Here is an 18,884-nt window from a genome sequence, read left to right as displayed (position 1 = left end):
CCACTTTAGATCTACTTCAAAAAAAAAATTTCAGTAACAGACGTGAATAGCAGCGAACTGGAGCTTACAGCAGCGCTTACTGATGAAAATACGGATATCCTCAACCATTTACCAACATGTCAGTGTGTCAATATCAAAATGTAATAAAAATCAGGAAAATACCTGAGCAGTGACTGTGGCCCACTTGATCCAGTGATTACAGTTCCAAGCAAAGTCCAGTCACTTGGGTTTGTTACCCATCTTGCCACAAAATACTGATAAGCATTCAAACTTTTGTAGGCCTTCATATCTCGTCCAATATAATGTGTGTTATTGTTAATAACATAATGATATAAATCTTGTGGTGTGAAGTCAGGAATAATGCCAAGGTTACATTCCACAACATCAGTAAACTCAGTCGGGGGGTATAGGTTAACATTCATCTTTGGCCCTCCCTCATCAAATTTCTCCACATAACGATTTAGAAGCTTGTCATGAAAGTGTTTTACTTCATTTGAGAGAATATATACATTTGTTTGTTTACTCACAGCTACCATAGTTTATCTCATCTACATAATGTTTAGTAGGTTTTTCATTATTTTTTAGGATTATTGCACGTCCAAAATGGTCGACAAGTTAAAGTCACGTGGTAAGCGATCACATGTCTGCAAAACATTGATAGAGGTCTAATGGAAATTTGCTTTCTGTCCTGAACATTGTGAGCAAGTTCATGGTCTCAGTCACTCACTTTGGGTCCTGTTGAATTTTAAAAAGTCAGTATTATAAATCTGTGTTTCAGCAAGGAGGATTATCTGGGGTATGTTCATTGGCTAAAAACTTGTGATTGACAAGCGGTTTGACATTCGGAAGCCGTCTTCTCACATCTGGTTTTATAAAGCGCCGACATGGACATGGTAAAAATGTTCATCGCTCATTGTTTTCTTTAGTCAAAATGGGTGGCGTCAAAGTAACAAAGTCCATCTTTCTACTGTTTTTGCTTTAAAATATACATATAATGTAATTACTTTTGTACTTAAACATCAAGTATAACAAACAACGTCTTCCTTACAACTGAAATTGGAGTTCATAGAAAGAATATTTGGAAGGTCACCTTAATGTCCGGATATGTAAACCTTATACAATGCAAGATTCATGTGAAACCTACAATCTCTCTTACTATAAATGATCTTGTTTAATAAACATATACTTTTAAATGCTGGTTTAACAAAAATGTAACCAACATTCAGTATTTTAATGTACATGCTCTGTTTAGGAGATTCATTGTCAATTCTCTATACTTAAAAATAACTTTAAATAACTTTGATGTTGACTAATCTGAGAAAATAATCTTTCAAACAGTACATTTTTCGATATTGTCATGAACACATTTGTCATTAAACTTAAAAAAACAAACGAAAAAACAAAACATACACTGACCTCTTTCTTGACAGGAACATCATCGCTGCCTCACATATAGTTTTCAGTACTTTCCTATCAGCATCAGCACAGTTCACAATGTGCAGCTGAATTTTGAGCAACTTGTAACATTTTTTACTTCTTTTGCTGAAGAAAGTCACATGAAAGTAATCCAGTTGTGCTGCAGCAAAGGCATTGGAAACTTTTATTGTGACATTTGAAACTCTTTTTTTTTTTTTTCCTTCCAGCTGGCAGTCCTATGTCTATGTTACTCTACAGACTGTGTTATCTGTGATCCACTGTTTTGCCCAGTGGTTTTGCTGCATTCTGCATTTTGCACATTGTTGTTATGGTGGAATCATATACCAGTAATACATGCAAAAAGGCTTTTAGTGTATTATTATTTAAGATAAGATAAGATAACTCTTTATTGTCATTGCACAATCATACATAGTACAATAGTACAATGAAATTGGAAAACTGTCCTACGTCGGCACTACATGTAACACAACACGACACGATACGACACAACACAAACAACACAACCAACACAACACAGTATAATAACTTAGTAATAAAAAAGAAGAATAAGTGTATTTGTATTGCACACTGTTATTATTGCACATTAATTATTATTGCACCTTGTTATAAATATAAATATTATTATTATTACTGTTTTTACCGTTGTGTTTATTAGTGTTTATTTGTAACTTTTCCACATGAAAAATGTTAATGTGTAATATGAATTTCGGGTGCAAGGTCTACCATGGAATTTAGTAAGAGAGGAAAGCATCAGTGAAAAAAATGACTCTTAATCTTTGGAGGAAATCAGCTTTTCAGAAGAACTTTTGGTTGATCATTTGCATGTACTATGTTAGCACGTAAAAGGAAAAATGCAAGGATGTCAAGTAATTTAAAACATTTCGATTGTAATACACATTACATGGTTCTGTGTGTTGTATCTAATCTCCTTAAAGAAGTGTTCCACATTGAGGCATATGGTGCTGTCAGATATCTTTGTTGCACTCTGTGATGTTTACAGTAAACCTGTATTGATGGTTTACTACTCAGTTGAACCGTTTAAATTAAACCAACCATAAAATTGATCAGCTGTCCACAGTTTGTAGTCACTGCTTTAGTCATAACATGTTCCTTATTAAAGAGTTTTAAAGCTTATGATTATAAATATTATGTTATTATAGTTATGAAGAAATGACAGGATAAGTTAGATTTCTTCATTATGTTCAGCTTTCTCCTGGTGTGCTTATTTATTGTTGTTTAAGGGGCAGTTTATGTGCTAGTGTTTCAGTTTATCACTTCTGTGGATGGAGACAGAAGAAATTAGATTTAAACTGATCAACTGATTGTACGATATGCATCTCAGTTAGTGTGAGTCAGCTCCTCAGAGGAAATGCAACACTGTCTTCTCTCGATTTTTCCACTTTGCATTTTGCATTTGGGTGAGAAGGCAGCTATGCATTCACATAAGAGTTTGGTGTAGCATTAAAATTATGGTGATGGTAATCATGGTGAAATCTGTTCAGCTGTTAAAGCATCCATATGAGAAATTCCAATGTATTGGTAGTGGAAGTTGGATTTTGATTTATTTACGTCATTATGTCTCATCATAACTGAATTAACAAGAGCATATATTTAAATTGTCAAGTATATTATGATTTTTTTTTTTTTTGAAAAATGTTTGTTAAACTAGCATCAGTTAGCATCAGTTTTTATGTCGACTTATGTGAGCTGATATGAAAACTTTTATTAAAAGACAATGTAGAAAAAGATGATTGAGGAATTTCAGAGTACACATCACAGGGTATAAACAGGGATAAATAATACCAATAAAAATAGAGGAATACACATTGATTATATGCCTGTAATACAATACTCAGGTCTTCAGTGTAAAATGCTGTAAGTTAGTGAGCGGTTGTATGGTCATGTCGTTCACTGGGTGGAGAAGGTAGGCGGGATTCACTTGTGACCTTAAATATAGCACACAATGGTGCGCTCTGATGTGTGGCTCATGTCAGTGCCACAACACTATAGCAGATTAGGGAGGCTGGATTCTTGGCACAAGGAAAGATGAAAACTGTGTCATCAGCATCAGCAGCAGGGTTTGAGATTTAGAGGTGATAAGTAATTAACCGAGAAAGATGAATCTAAACAGGGCTCCCTCTGACACCATTGTCCGCTGCTTTGTTTGTTCCCTCGTGGAAGCGTCGAACAGCTGAAGCAGAGATGGAGTGAGGAGGAGCTGTGTTCCATTTTTAAGGCGCGCTCCGCTCTTTGTGCAAGCTAGCACACACACACACACGTTTGGGGAAAACGGGGCTGAAATTTGGTTCTGATTTAGCACAGCCGGCTGCTTCTCTTCATCCCTCTAGCGAGTTGTCTCCTGATGATTCTCAGACTCAGCAACAGTATGGCTCTTCTGCTCTTTTGTGCAAGGGCAAGTGACTGAGTGAAGGGAATAAGGTCACTGAAAAGAGAACGGGTCTCTCCACTGAGATGGCCTGGTAGGATTTCTGTCTGTTGCTTCCGAATAAGTCTGCCCTAACACCCACTTTTTAAGGTTGTAAAATGAAAATCCTAGAGGCGTTTCATTATAGAAATAATTTCACAGGTAAAACTGATACTGGAAAAAGAGTAGTTACTGAGTGGGAGGAGGAAAAAAAATCTATTGTCTTTTATTGATTAATCTCTCAGTTAATGTTTGGCTTGGAAAATTGATTAAATTTGACTTACAATTTCTAAAAGCTAAAGGAGACGTTTTTCCAGTGGCATGAAATGTAAACTTTTTTTTGTCATATTTGGTTAAAAATGACTTAAAATAAAGTAATTACATTAGAGTTTGGACAGAAATTATTATATATCATTTTTAATATATAATTTCTATATTTTAATATTTGCATTTTCATAGAGAACACAGGCGCACAGACATACAGACAGCTATTGGACTTATACACCCATACACAGACACACTCACATTCACCCTGCATCAATACTAAATAGAAACGCATTGAGACAATCGCTCATGTTCACGCTACACTCACATGGAACCTAGATTTCCAATTTTTTTTTAATTATTTTATGTTTCCTATAAATGAACAGAGTCTTCACTCTTGGCCTTAACAGTGTAAGTTAGTCTCCCCAGAAGAGTAACAATGGGACTATTTTCAAACATAGTCCTGTGATCCAGATATTCGAGGAACAGAGTTTGGCAATGTTTAAATGCCTAGTTGACTCGTTGAGCACATCCCTAATTATTAAGTCTAGTGTTAAGTTGACTAAATCAGTGAAAGTCTGGTTGAAATGGTTGAAACCAATATCTGAATATTAATAAGGGATGTCTCAAGCCAATTCAAAGGATTGGTGTCAGGTAAACGGCTAGGTTGTGCGCTGAATTAATTTTACTGTGTAAAAAAGTGAAAATGTATTTTCATATTGTCAGATATTGGATATCCTGTGCATCTGTTGACTGATAACATTCAGGCTTTGGTTAACTTGGTGTAACTTCATGACAGGCCAAAATAAAACTTGCTTGTTGTTGAGTTGTTGCATGCTGTCTTATGCTAAAGACCATGGAATCGGCTCACAGATTGTCTTAGTCTGCCCTGCATTAAACTCAAAGGAAACCAAAATGACTTGTGAGAAAATAGACATAAAACAACATCATACTAAGTAATCTTGAGGCAAAATGCTCCAGTAAGTCCGTACCAAGTCTTTCTCCTGTCTTTTATTTAGTCGACCCCTCAGTAAGTCTAAGGACAGAAATTTCTTGTAATATAAAAGTTGTGTCACCCAATTTATCTCATTAGCCTACAGTTGACTTTAGTCATTTTACATATATAAAAAAGAAAAATTATAAAGAATAAAAACAAAAACACCAGGTCAATGTTATAACTTTTTTTCTTTTCAGCATTCATCTTGTAAGGCCATTGGGTAATATTTTCATTGAAAAATTTTTTAAACATGCTTTGATTTAGTGTCCAGTGTGTGACCCTTTACTTTCTTTATCTGAATCAGTATGACTCAGATAAACATGAAAAAAATGTTGGCAGTCTGGTTTCTGGTGTTTATTTATCATTATTTAGTAATGCTCCTGCACAATCGTTAATTAACGTTTAAATAAATTATGTCTATATATAATACACACTTGATACAGATCATAACATTTGAAATAGGGCTGGGCGATATGACCCAAAATTCATATCTTGATATTCTTTAGCTGGATGGTGATATACGATATATATCTCGATATTTTTTTAAAGCCATAAAGTAAAAACAAAAAGAGTTTTTAGTCAAAGCTGTGTCCCAAATCTGACACAGGCACTTTTATTAACATACATCGTAGATGTACATGAAAAAAATTACTTAGAAATGAATTATCAGCATTTATTAAATAATAATGCTCCATAAATAAAATTAAACAATGTTGTTTTTGTGCAAAACAAAAAGCTCACGATTGTGCAGTCAAAATGTAAACTAAAAGACGCCGAGCATAATAACAAAGACAGATTTCGCAGCTGCTCTTTTCCCAAGTTCTACTGCGTGACTGACAGCCTTGTGTTTGAAATCCGCTTCGTAACCTTGTCTCTTAACAGGTGCCATTTGTAGTCGTTATAGGCACACAATACGGTAATATTACGTTGAAGCACTTCTGACTACGGTAGCCGTAATTCTCCGACAATCCATGAAGCGGTGCAGCTTCGTAGCTTAACAAAGTCGTACTAAAACATTTTTGACAGATTGCTGAGCGCCATGTACCACATAAAGTCGGTTTGTGGTCAGTAAGCACAACCAGAATTCATACATAAGGCACACTGTCGTTTTTTTGAGAAAATGAAAGGATTTTAGGTCGTGCAGCCCCTGTGTGTGGGGCTGCATGGTGTCAACGCATTAGCGCAGTTAGCTTGTTAACGTGTTGACGCCGTCCAGCCCCACGCACGGGGCGAGCCGCGGTAACTCGTTAATGGAGATTTGCGAGATTAACGCTACCAGCACTAAAATAGTAATCTCCAGATGTTTTCTTCTTACCGACCAGCTCCTCTTTGATAGCTGCCGTGTCCATCTTGTCGTTGCCTGCAGGTGAAGCGATGGGGGAGGGGGAGTTGTGTTCAGTGAAGGAGAGAGGCGAAGCGGAGTAATGTTGTGTAGAGAAAAAGTGGACGAAAGAGAGGCAAACTTGCAGCTCCACAAGTATAATTATAATGTACCATATACTATATCGATATAAACGATATTGTCACATCTCATTCTTGTATAAAAATATATCGATATATTTAAAAACTCGATATATCGCCCAGTGCTAATTTGAAAGTTTAAAATCAAAGCCCTACCAGTATGCACAAACTATAATATACTTCCTATGTTGTAACTGCCATCTGTAAAAAGGAAAAAACTGTTGAAACACAAGCCTGGACTATTAAATACCTAGGGTGTTTCAACTTGTTCTGATTTTATATTTTTAGTCAACAGATGTTATATAGTAAGTGGCATATTATGACGATATTGTAACAATGCAGCTCTGTCTGGGTCGAGACATTTTTGCATGCAAGTGTTTTTTCTGTTTTTTGCATTTCAAATGCAGTCTTTGTTGTTCACATACCCTGTGGTGTGCTTGCGAGTGTGTGCATGCATGTGCGCTTGTTTTTGTTTGCATATGAGTTCTGTCACATAAGGCTGCAAAATGAGTGAGCAGTAGAGGGTTGTTTGATATTTGGAAACGGCATGCTCTTGCATCAATATTCATGGGTGACAGGTGTGCAGGGATAAAGGAATGTACCACAGAAGTTTTTAAAAAAGGAAAAGCCTCCACAAGATGTCTTTTTGACTTCCATTTAACTTGTTTCATTTTTATTTCTTTTTTGGGCAGTCTTTCAACTAAAACAAGAAATTTACACCTCCTTTACATTGCTGTTTCCCGTTTTCATGCACTATTCTGTCATCTGTGATTATCTCAGCACGCACATACATCTCTGCACTCATTTCTTAGTTATTTGTAATGTTGAGGAAGTTGTTTCTGTTCTGTCACATGCAGTAAGATCTGGATATGTGCAATGACTGCGTAGCTTAACTTTGAATGTATTGAATCTTTCAGAAGATAAAACGCTTTGGTTAAATTTGATGTCGTGCCAGTAGGGCTGCCACAAACGATTATTTTGATAGTCGACTAGTCACCGATTATTTCTGTGATTAGTCGACTAATCAGATCATGCATCCATTGGACGTAAAACGTACAGTTTATTGCACCAGCATGCATCTGCTCTTATATAACTATCATTAGCTTACAGCTTTAAGTGTTTAAGGTATGTGCTAACTAAAAATAAAGACAAGATGATAGTTTATTAAATTTTAATGACATTTGCAGATTGTTTCGGTGGAGTTTAATAAACTCAGCCGTCTGCTCCTTGCTATCTAAAATTTAACAGGACACCAGAGTATACTCTCGAGCATCTCACACTTCTGATAATCAGTTTTCTGCTTGACGTTTATTCAGCTGTGTAAAAACTATAACTTTTCTCAGCCAAACGGATTTACTTAGGAACAAATAAAATACTAAAAAAAGCCAAACAATAACATTTTTTTAGTTATCTAAGTGACTTATATTACATGTTTAACCTGAGTAGCGAAAGACAGCGGTGGGTTTGAAAACGATTTGCCGGGAGTCCGTTGTTCTCACAGGCTCTAGTGAGCCTTGAACCCTGGCTAACTATCGAGCTGGTGGGTAACAGACGTCTCCGAAAACATCGGAGTGCTTTTGAAAATACGTGGTGTCTTGATAAACTGAGCAGATATTTGAGGTTAAACAGCTACATTCTGGCCTGAAAATATGTTAAACTTTATTTTGTGACCCCCCCAAAAATAATAAGAGTAATATTAAAACTAACTAGCTGCCGCCATTGTTGACAACTGCGCTGGGCGCGCTATGAATTCTGGGACACCGCTTCTTCTTCTTCGGGGTTTAACGGCAGCTGGCATCCTTACACATGCAGTGCTGCCATCTTCTGTTTCAGTCCGTTATTACACTCTTAAATACTACTACTTATTCCTGCGTCTTTTGGGATCTTACAAAGCTTCAAACGATGCGTCGACTATTAAATTAGTCGTCGACGATTTTAATAGTCGACGTAATCGTGACTAGTCGACTAATCGTGGCAGCCCTACGTGCCAGTGTATCTACCATGACATCATCTTTGTCTTTTTACTGAAGTTGTGATTTTTACTCCATGGAGTGACAGTGTTATAAAACTGACTCTCATCAAAATAAAGTGTTACTGAAGCTGTTTAACTCACTAAAGGATTTGCTATCTTGAAATGGTTGAAACGTCATCAGTGATTCAGTATTTGCATTTTCTCCACATATAAGCACACTGACAATTGTGAGATCAAATATGATTCACAGGTCTCATTTCCAAGTGGTTAACTTGATCATAAAATAGTCCTTATTTTCAAATGCTTTGGAAAAAGCAATGACATTAAACTACATGTGGTTTTTAAAATAATACTTTAGTTAATAAAACAATAGTTTTCTTTATGCTATTTGACTTAAATATGATTATAGCAGGCCCAATGCTGCAACCTTCTAGAGTCTAATTTTCCTTCATAAAATCGGGGACTACAATGCCCAGCAGACACATTTGCATACGGTTCATATCAGCACTTAAAGGTGTTAGATGCATATTAATTTACCATTTTGATAGTTGAAGGTATTTGTCCATTGGTGAGACAAATGGGTATACATTCTACATCCCCCCCTTTTTAAGTCATAATCATTAGCACTAATATCATGGAACTAGGATGACCTGGGGACCTCTGGTAAGTTGTAATAATTGCAGAGGTCATTTGTGGTCATTTGCCTTTTGCAACTCTGCCATGTCTTCAGTCTGCAAAGTAAAAATTCCACAGCAAATTACCGGCCACACTCCACAGAAAACAGAGATCCCAGGATAAGTCCTGTGCAAATCAGTATTTCAATGGCCTTTTTGTCCTTTTAAAAATTTTTTTTTTAACCTTTCTTCTTTCTTTTCTCCTAAAGACTTGCGGAGACTGTGTTGGCAATTATAAAATTAGGAGCATTACACAGCACAGTTCACAGAAGGAGCACACTGAAATCTATCAGGAATAACATGAATTGCAACATTCGTTAGGGAACAATTTGAAATGTTTCAACAGGATCCACACTTATTATGTGTCAGCCTAAATATGTCAGTAAATTTGAGGAAAAAATGAAAGAAAAAAGAAAACTAGTCACTGATAAACCTAAAAAACACAATAGCTTACAAACTGAGTGGCTCCAGCTTTTGTGTATTACATTTAAGAATAACCCTGACTTTGCATCAAGTCAAGATAAAACTAGATTTAGGCCAACATACTTGCAGTTTTATCAGTATAATGCAGTACTTGTATTTACAGAAAGGTTTTTTGCACCAAAAATAACCGAGTCCCATGTGGCAGAGACGTGTGCTCTCGACACACTTAAGTCATATCTATACTATGGACTGTGTGCAGGAGATAATGTAATCTCGCCTGTATCATCGAGCTGCTAAAGTGGAGGAAAATTAAACTCTTGACAGTGGTCTTTTAAGTTAACTGCTAATATACAATGAATTTGAGTGCTAGTTTATATTTTTATTATTTTACCTAAACTGCTTATATATGCAAATATTGTCATTTATAGCAATGAGAGAGGAAGTCATGAGGTATGCTGTATTTTCCTGTTTTCATACTGCTTCACTTTCCCTCTGTGTTCACTCAGTCCATGCCCCCTTGTGACCCGTCTTCCCACGTGACAGACATAACGCATCACACAAGCCCTACATTTCAGGTTTCACTGTCTGCTTACTCCAGTGTTAGTGTCTCAGGCAAGTGCTTTGGGGCACTCTAAGGATTATTAGGATGTTTGAGTCACGTTTATCGATGTGTTTCTTCTGTATTTCAGTCCATCAGCATTGGTGGTAATGTGACAGCTGTAGACTTGCTGTATTTTTTATTTTTTTTATCAGCTGACAAAAAAGTAATTGATTGTCATTTTTCAAGAAAAACGGTTATAATAAATCAGAAACCTTGAAGTTCAGGCCTCTTTGTCAAACATATCCAGATATTTGGATCCTTGGATGTCCAGTCTTCTAGGTGTGCGATGGGCATTTTAAAACACCATAGATATCTTTATTAATAGCTACATGTAGCATATCTGTAAGGGGCATCCAAAACTAATCTTTCTTTTACTTTGCATTATATGCTGTACTGATCTTTATGACAGGTGCACTGCAAAAATTAAGTGCCTCAATAATCACAGACTGTCTTCTTCACTTGCAATTAAACCATCGAATTAACAGAAAATATGGTGTGTTGTTTTAAGGATTAAGTGTCACACTTTTAAAACAGTGGGGAGTCTGAACTTCTTCTGCAGATACTGCAGTTATCCTTAATGGTACAGTGAGGTGGGTGGTGGGAGTACCTGACTGTTTCTCCTGCTGCAGAGTAGTGCACCACAGATGCCATTTTATCATCAGAGTGTTAAGCAGCAAAAGGTGGATTTTGCTGAATGTCATGTACACTGTTCAAAATATGAGGAGCACCTGCTCTTTCTGAAAAGCACAGTGAAGCTGGTTACAGGCAATTGATATCACCTGTACTAAATCTGCTTTTTTCTTTCCAGCAAAAGGCAATAGGATGTTAAAAGAATGAAATCATAACTGAGTAGCTGGGGAAAAAGGCATTTACTGCACTGATTATCTTTTAAGTTAGTCCAAACGTCTATTGGCACCTTCAGTCTTTAACTGACCATTTTTTTTTGTTTTTTTTCCCCTTGTTAATCTGGTCCATTGCCAGAAAAGAAACCCAGGAACAAACATCTTTAAAATGCTATTAATTTAAAATCAGCAATATTCCTCATAACTCAGCTGTTGTAAATCACTGCATCAGTTGTTTGTTTTCTGTCCTTCTTGGCCATCATTCTTTCTTTTCTTTAAAAAAACAAAACAAACTGATTCAGGAATGTGGAGAAAATGTGTTTGGGAGATATTGTAGAGAAATCAGCATACTCTTCTTTTCCACTGAAAGACTTGAATGGAAGGAACTGCATACTGTAACATAAGGCACAAGGTAATCTTTTTCTTTTCTTTTAGTCATTTCTATTGCACTGGTGCTGTGTACACCTTTTTTGAGTTGGACACCCAAGTGTACTGTGCTCCTGTTTAGTTTTATGGTTATGTTGATGTAGAGGACTGGCAGTTTCCATTTAAACCAGGTTTTACTACTGTGTTTGCATATCGCAAAAAATACCATGGATAGCTTTGCACTGTTTTAAACTCATAAATATGCACTGAGCAATCCTTTGCCATGTGTTTATATTGATCATTGTTGTGCTCAGAAGTGAATGAGCTGAGGAGAGTTCTGATGTTATGTATAAATGAAATGACGTTACATTAAGGCCATGCCTCATATTTTTTCACAACAAGGAACCGGGGATCCAGTGCAGATTTCTGTCGTTCCCTAATTTGAAAGCATCAGATCTGTGTCTTTTGTAGCAGCTGACCAAAACCTGGGGCCTGTGTATGGTAGGTCTCATTCCACTACTTTGAATCATTAAACTGGATCCCTTTACAGTTGGTGCTGTTGAAGGCTTTTGGGACTTTTCTGAGTCCCAAAATTATCTTTTTAAAACTATGGCTTTCAGCAGAGTGCAGACCATCCAGGTTGTATTAGTCTATAAGTGCTTGAAAAATATCAATGTAACTTAGAGAATGTAAATCTCAATAGAGTGTGAAAAAACAAAACAAAACATGTATCCCACAATAATTTGAGTCCAATTCTGCTTCATCAGCTGGCTCATTTCTTTTTCATATTTATTTCATTTTTTTCTGCTAAATTAGCATAGTGGTGAAGCCTTAAGCCATATTCAATCTCTAGTATAACCGTAACACTAAACCTTTTAGTTTATTGGGTAATTCTGTTCACTATGTTTTGTAATAACTTAACAGTTTTGGCTTTAAGGTAGTAAGGTAAGAGCCTGTCTGAGCCATTTGTCATACAACCGGGGACATCCAATTGACTAATTATAACTGAGTGATTTCACTGTAGGCTGTATAATTTAGTTGTTGATTTGTATTGGAAGACTGACAGATTCATAGTTGTCCCCACAACTGAAATATAAACCTCGAGTTTGCACCTGTTAAAATGAGGTATATAAACAGTAGATGTTCAGTCTGATTTCCTGAACCCTGAGGGATTTAAAAAGGAAAAAATTAAACTTCTTTTAGTTTACGTTTGTGTTTAGTTGATCCTTTTTTATTGCCTCTTGCTTTTGACATCTAATGGTTCTGCATAGAATACAAATTTGAAGCCACAGTGTCCTGGTTGCCTTTAAGGTGTGCAGGTGCTCGTTCAGGCCTGTAGAGACACATTTGTGTCTTTAGATGTTAAAGAGATCTAAATTGTCATTACTGTTAACTTGATTTTAGCTATTCTTCCTATCTGTTGCATGCAGCAAGTTCCCCCATTATGATTATGATGCTGCAGTTGTTTTGATGTTCTAGCATAGGCAGTAGTGGTATGGATGGTATGAAACATCAAAACATAAATGAAAAAGAAAATTGAAACTTAGATTATTTAAAATTCTGCCTCATGATATACATATATTATTATTTATGTGTAATCTGTCCTTTTAAAATGAGGACTGCTTCAAAGTGGACTACAGATAACTGTAATAATCTGCTTTATATATGTATTACCATACATATGGTATATGGTAAATGTGCAGTTCTTAAAGTTTCAGTTTGTCACATGTTGAGTGCAGTGCAGCAATCTTCAGTGCGTACTGGTGAGTTAATGCTTTCTCTGATGATGAAAAGGGTCTTACGTTCATGCAATTGCAAAGAGCACATTGGCTCAGGCAGACTCAAGAGTGAGTCACTCAGAATTGGTTGCCGCAAACAAGCTTGTACTTATGAGGAAAATAGATGTTGAAAGGATGACGATATAGAAACATCCAGATAGAGAATTGGATACCAAAATGATCTGGTAATGTTGACATTGTCCATTCATGTAATGTTAGAACAGCTGGATATTAAAGCTTTTAGGTAGCCTGTTTCCTGTGTCACACATCATGACTGGTGATCATGGATATCCTTGTGTTTGTTATGACTTAATGTGCAAAGTCAATATCTCAGTTGTATCCGGTTACGGACCTTTACTGCCTATGATGTTATTTCAACTTTAATTATTTTGGTGCCCTCATAATGAAGATACCAGTTAGCATGTTAACCATTTGTTAATACAATGTTGCAGTCCCAGCACAGTATTTCCTTAGAATCAAGTGTGTTTAATGAAGTGGACAGAGGCTTCTGTTTAACATGCTACACAGACAAACTGCAGATTTTCAACAAAATGAAACTACTCAAAAGATATGCAGCTGTACTCGTGGGGATTTTGAAAGAGTTGCAGTGATGCTTTTTCAAAGGCAAGAAGTTGAATAAGTTGTATTATCTTTGGTCCTGTCCACCTCCACTTCTTTGCTATACACAAACCCCCGTGGCAATGCTGCTGCACAGGTTTGTAGAAACAGAGACAGAAGTAGTGCACAGTGGCCTGAAAATGATCTGTTCAAGTTATTCTGAAATTACTTCATACTATCATTTCTGCACTTTGTCAGTGCAGGCTCTGAGTCTCAGTGAAAGCTGGGAGCACACAATGTTACTCTCCAACTTCTGTTCTGCAGCGTTTCCATCTTCTTTTTTTTCCCTGTGTTGTTGAAAATGTGATTCACAGTCATATAATATTACAGCAGACATATAATGCATCGTATAGATGCTATCTTGACACTCCTGATTATGGGAGTGCAGTCAATAAAGGTAATTCAAAATGTGGCATTTTAGATGTGAATCACAAACTGAACTCTGTTCTGGTTAAATATAATAATATTGTATTGTACCATACAATTAATAAACATAAGGCAGATTTAAAACACTTGCCTCTGTGCTCTGCCATGTATGGTAAAAGAATCAAAATACACAAGAAAATCATGAGAAAAGCATCAAGATTTTATACTTTGTGGGTGATCTATCAAATTATTAAACACTTCTGTCTTTAACATCTTGTAAGTACAACCCGGTACAGAATTACAGGCAAAAAAGAGAAATGTTGTCAACCGTACTTGACCTTTTAGTAAAATAATTAGGTTCTGTCATCACCAAGACAGGTACAATGAAACATTTTCATCCTCTGCTTTGTACGCTGCTTTAATGTACAGAACAAACCTTTGTCTTGTTTGGGCTTCTCTTACTTTGGTAGGTGTGTGTGTGTGTGTGTGTGTGTGTGTGTGTGTGTGTGTGTGTGTGTGTGTGTGTGTGTGTGTGTGTGTGTGTGTGTGTGTGTGTGTGTGTGTGTGTGTGTGTGTGTGTGTGTGTGTGTGTGTGTGTGTGTGTGTGTGTGTGTGTGTGTGTGTGTGTGTGTGTGTGTGTGTGTGTGTGTGTGTGGAGTTTAACATGAAGTTTGTGGAGCTTCTTTGGTGACCTGTACAAATTTCTGCTTAAACTGAGACAATATTAACTTAGTCTCAGATAAAACCGCACTTTAAAGTTATCAAGCAATACCGAAGCAGTCGATACGTGAAATTCATACAGTCCATATAGTTTTTAGGTGTAACATTTTTTTTCTTTTCTTTCAACTTAAACTGTAAGGGAAAAGTCAGTTAAAGAACTTATTCTATTTACTGTTGTACTGAAGCAAGTGTCCTTTAGTAAGGCAGTAGTTCAGTGGCTGACTCTCTAATTAACTTGGAAGAAGGATGCTGCAAGAAAACATTTGTCTCAGATTTTCTTCTTATAAGGGTGTGCTCACTACTTACTGTACCTTTATATACAGTTGTATAAGAGTTAAATACACATACATGTGTAGTTCTTTGGGAGATTTTAGTGCTTTCTACTTTGATTACAATTATGTAAGATTAAATCCAGTATGCAGTGTTTTCTTTGATTTGAAAAATCTTTATTTTCTTTTTATATTGTAGCTCTACTAATTTGTCCTCACAGATGTCAGAAATTTCTGTTTTTTTGTCATGTGTGCTTTTATGGAAGTAATTTGATTTATGATCTTTTCTGTTAACAGATGCTGTGAAGGGATAGAAGATGAAAATACTCAAGAAGGACAAGCAGCAGGTTTGTGTTATTACCATGCATGCACACAAGAAAAGTAGGCCATTTATAAAAGCCTTTATACACAGCTGCTTTGATACTGGATAAAACATGATTATAAATGTAATTTTGGAAACACTCTTGGGTAGATTCATCATGTAAATCTTTGACATTTATTCACTTAACTCGCTTAACATCTCCCAGGGTAAGTTTGTTACTGTTGACATGCATTGTTGGAGGCTGCTGGTTTACAGAATGCTGACACGATAAATGCTGTCGTCACTGAACAATATAAGTACTGAACTGACCCCAACACTTCTCTCTTGCCACAGTTCATCATTGTAGTGAGCAAGATCATTATTTCCAGTGTAAAGAGTGCACTGACGTGTAGCAACAATTTTACACTGCAGGAAAACAAAACAGTTAATTTGTGCATTTCTGATTCACAATTCTGCAATAGATGGATGGATGGATGGATGGATGGATGGATAGATAGATTATTAATGAACAGAGCCTTTGTTAGATTTTATTCAACTGCTCTGGTTGAGCAGGTAAAGCGGATTGTCCTCAAATCGGAAGATCAATGGTCAGAGGGCTGTGTTTTGAACTTTTCTTTGGCAACCTTAGTCACTGTTCCTCTTCACCCTTTTGACAACTTTTTTTTATTTGATTACCCTTAAAGGTTCACACCATGGCAAAAAAGTACAGTGTATATAGCATTTAAAATGAAAAGAATCCTACATTGCAACAGCTTGTTTTTAATATCCTGGAAATTATGTGTCAGTACATCTGATTCACAATGACTGCATTGTTGCTCACTGTGGAGTCATTTGCAATATGAGGTTATATGATGAGTTTGTTTAATGTGAAACTGATTGATTGTATCCATAAAAAAAGTCTTACCAAGTCTCCGATAGCAGAGGTTTTGAGGTTGAAACCGTACTCTTCAGTACTCTGTGCTCCATCCTCTACATTAAGTCATCTGAAAAACTTGTTTTGCCATTTTGTGTCAAACCTTCTTGTTCATGTGGTTGTAGAAATGTCCTGTATTTTAGTATTACTTTGGTGCTTTTAGATGTTGGCTTGCGCTTTGTAATATTCAGGAGTCAAGCTGAGCAGAGTGATGAGTCAGAGTTTTTGTTAGTGAGAGGTGACACAGCAGTCTCTCAGCTGGGCATATGAGGCTACCATACTGCAGTAACAGGGTGCCAGCACTGTCATAACAGTAGAACGTGATCCTTCAGTCATTATGATCATTATTTGCTGCTTTTATCTTCCTCAGTAATGAATTTAAGAAATAGGTAAAATTGGTAATAGGTAAAAACTGGTGGAAAATGATGTCACACCAGGTGATTTTTATCCTGCATAATAGTAAATAAAATTTTAATAAAACAAGAAAAATAGACCGTATGAACCTAAATATTATAACTAAGAGAAATACATGGGTTGCTATATTGCAGCAGATGAGAGTAAAAACTCTGAACAACCTCCGAAGTCTCATATATTGAACTTTCTATTCAACAAAGGGCAAATCTGTACAAATATAGCTGATCTGACAACTTTGCACTTGTACTGTCAAATTTCCAGCTCTCAGGGTGGCAGTGTGTGAGCATGAAGAGACTTCCCCTAAGTTCAGTGTGGCTGTAATACATAGAGACGTAGTGACACCGACATCTATGATTTGAGATTCCATATAAGTTTTGACTCTTTTTTGCAAGACATTCATTTTATTGAAAAATGTTTATTTTTACAGGCATACAGAACGATAAACATAATGATTACTGAGGAAAAAAATACAAATATTTTTTTGAAAATCATTTTTGTGAAGTAAGGAAAATTCCTCAAGCAGTTTATGACAAAACTGAAACTTCAAGACAAACTTGAAGGTGACTTTTTTTCATTGTTTTTTGACTGTGTAAACAATCTCTCATTTTGAATGCACCAGGGTTCTCTTGGAAAAGAAAATTATAAATTTGATGGTTTACTTCCAAAAAAAAGTCTGCTGCCAAAATGAGCTTGTTATTGATGGCAAACTTCGGCTAGCAGCAGTCTTCTATCACTGGCTGGTGAGTCACTACTGGCTTAGATGTGAAAGTACTGCAGTTTTATGATAAGGTCTCTTAAAAAAAACAAACAACCTTTTATTCATTAATGTTTATTCATATAATACTGCACAAATTAGAATATGTGCATATATCTATACATAAACACAAAAAATTCCACAGTTCTAACATTTCTGTCTTACAAATAACAAAAAATCCCTCAATTTAAGATACAATTTTTCCCAGTTTAGTCCAGCGTGAAAAGAAACAAAAACAACAATAAGAAGAAATCAAAGAGGAAAAACATACAGAAGATAGCTGAAGACCTGTATTTCTTTTGTCAACCATTTCCTGACAAATCTATTTTGAGCTGTAGTCTTGGAGGATTTTTTTTCCCCATATTAATAAGGTTTCCTTTAGCCAATATCTCCTGTGTATTTTACTAAGAAGTTTTGGTTTCATCCAAGAAGCTATTAAAACAAAAAATAAGAGCAGAGTTCTTAACAGCTATATCAGTTTTCCATCTCTTATATTGAATGTATGCCGTTAATCTAAAATCTGTTTAATCTCTTCTTGAACATCTTTCCAGAAATGCATTTCTGTACAAATAATTCTAATGTATTCATTCTGGTGGAAATAGTTCTACCTGGTATGGTAATCCAGTATAATACCTTGCCAAATTATTTTGTATTGAGTGAAACTTGTTGAAATAAACATATTTTGTGTTCTAACACTGTGTCCTCAACCTGAGTGCTCTCACACAGGATACAGTACAGCCTTGTTAACTCAGATTTGTCTTGGTTAAGCTAGTTTAAGGTCATCTTATCTGCTAACTCCAGAGATACAGAAGTTTTCTCTTTTTACCCTCTGATTCAGGTGTTGTTGTATTGGTGCAGTGGCCGTGTTAATTAGTCTGTTTATCTGACTTGTGTATAATCATTTGTAGTGGCATGAAAAGGCTGAGGGCTTTTATCAATATCAGGTAAAGTGAAGTTACAGTATCTGTGCTTGGTCTGTAATATCGTTTGTGAATGTTTGGGTGCAGCCAAATGCAATTCCTTGTCTACACTGGCACACTAAATCACGTTTAAGATAACAAAACATGTCAGCAGTAGAATTGGTATGAAAGGGAAAGAGCTTCATCCTTAAATAATTTAGTTTCTGTTTTAGGCAGTGTGCAATCTTACTTAAGGCTTACATCAGTTTGTTTACATGAGAAAGGTGATGAGATTTTCACTGTCGCAGTGATGGTGTGTCTGGCATCTTTCAAGTGGCCATCAACTTGTCTGGTTATCTCCCTGCCACA

General features: G+C 36.1%; 1 protein-coding gene across 2 annotated transcripts in view; it reads left to right on the top strand.

Moving 5' to 3' along the window:
• chd6 (chromodomain helicase DNA binding protein 6) overlaps positions 1 to 18,884 on the top strand; it is a 93,923-nt gene that overhangs the window by 7,738 nt on the left and 67,301 nt on the right. For both annotated transcript variants that reach the window (XM_039611967.1, XM_039611966.1), the window contains exon 2: positions 15,511 to 15,560. In XM_039611967.1, coding sequence (XP_039467901.1) covers positions 15,531 to 15,560 — 30 coding nt within the window. In that variant the 5' untranslated portion in view covers positions 15,511 to 15,530. The remainder of the gene's footprint in view (positions 1 to 15,510; positions 15,561 to 18,884) is intronic.

The sequence above is a fragment of the Oreochromis aureus genome, linkage group 5 (assembly GCF_013358895.1).
Source record: "Oreochromis aureus strain Israel breed Guangdong linkage group 5, ZZ_aureus, whole genome shotgun sequence".
NCBI classification, from domain to species: Eukaryota; Metazoa; Chordata; class Actinopteri; order Cichliformes; family Cichlidae; genus Oreochromis; species Oreochromis aureus.
This window is presented reverse-complemented; position numbering and strand designations above follow the sequence as displayed.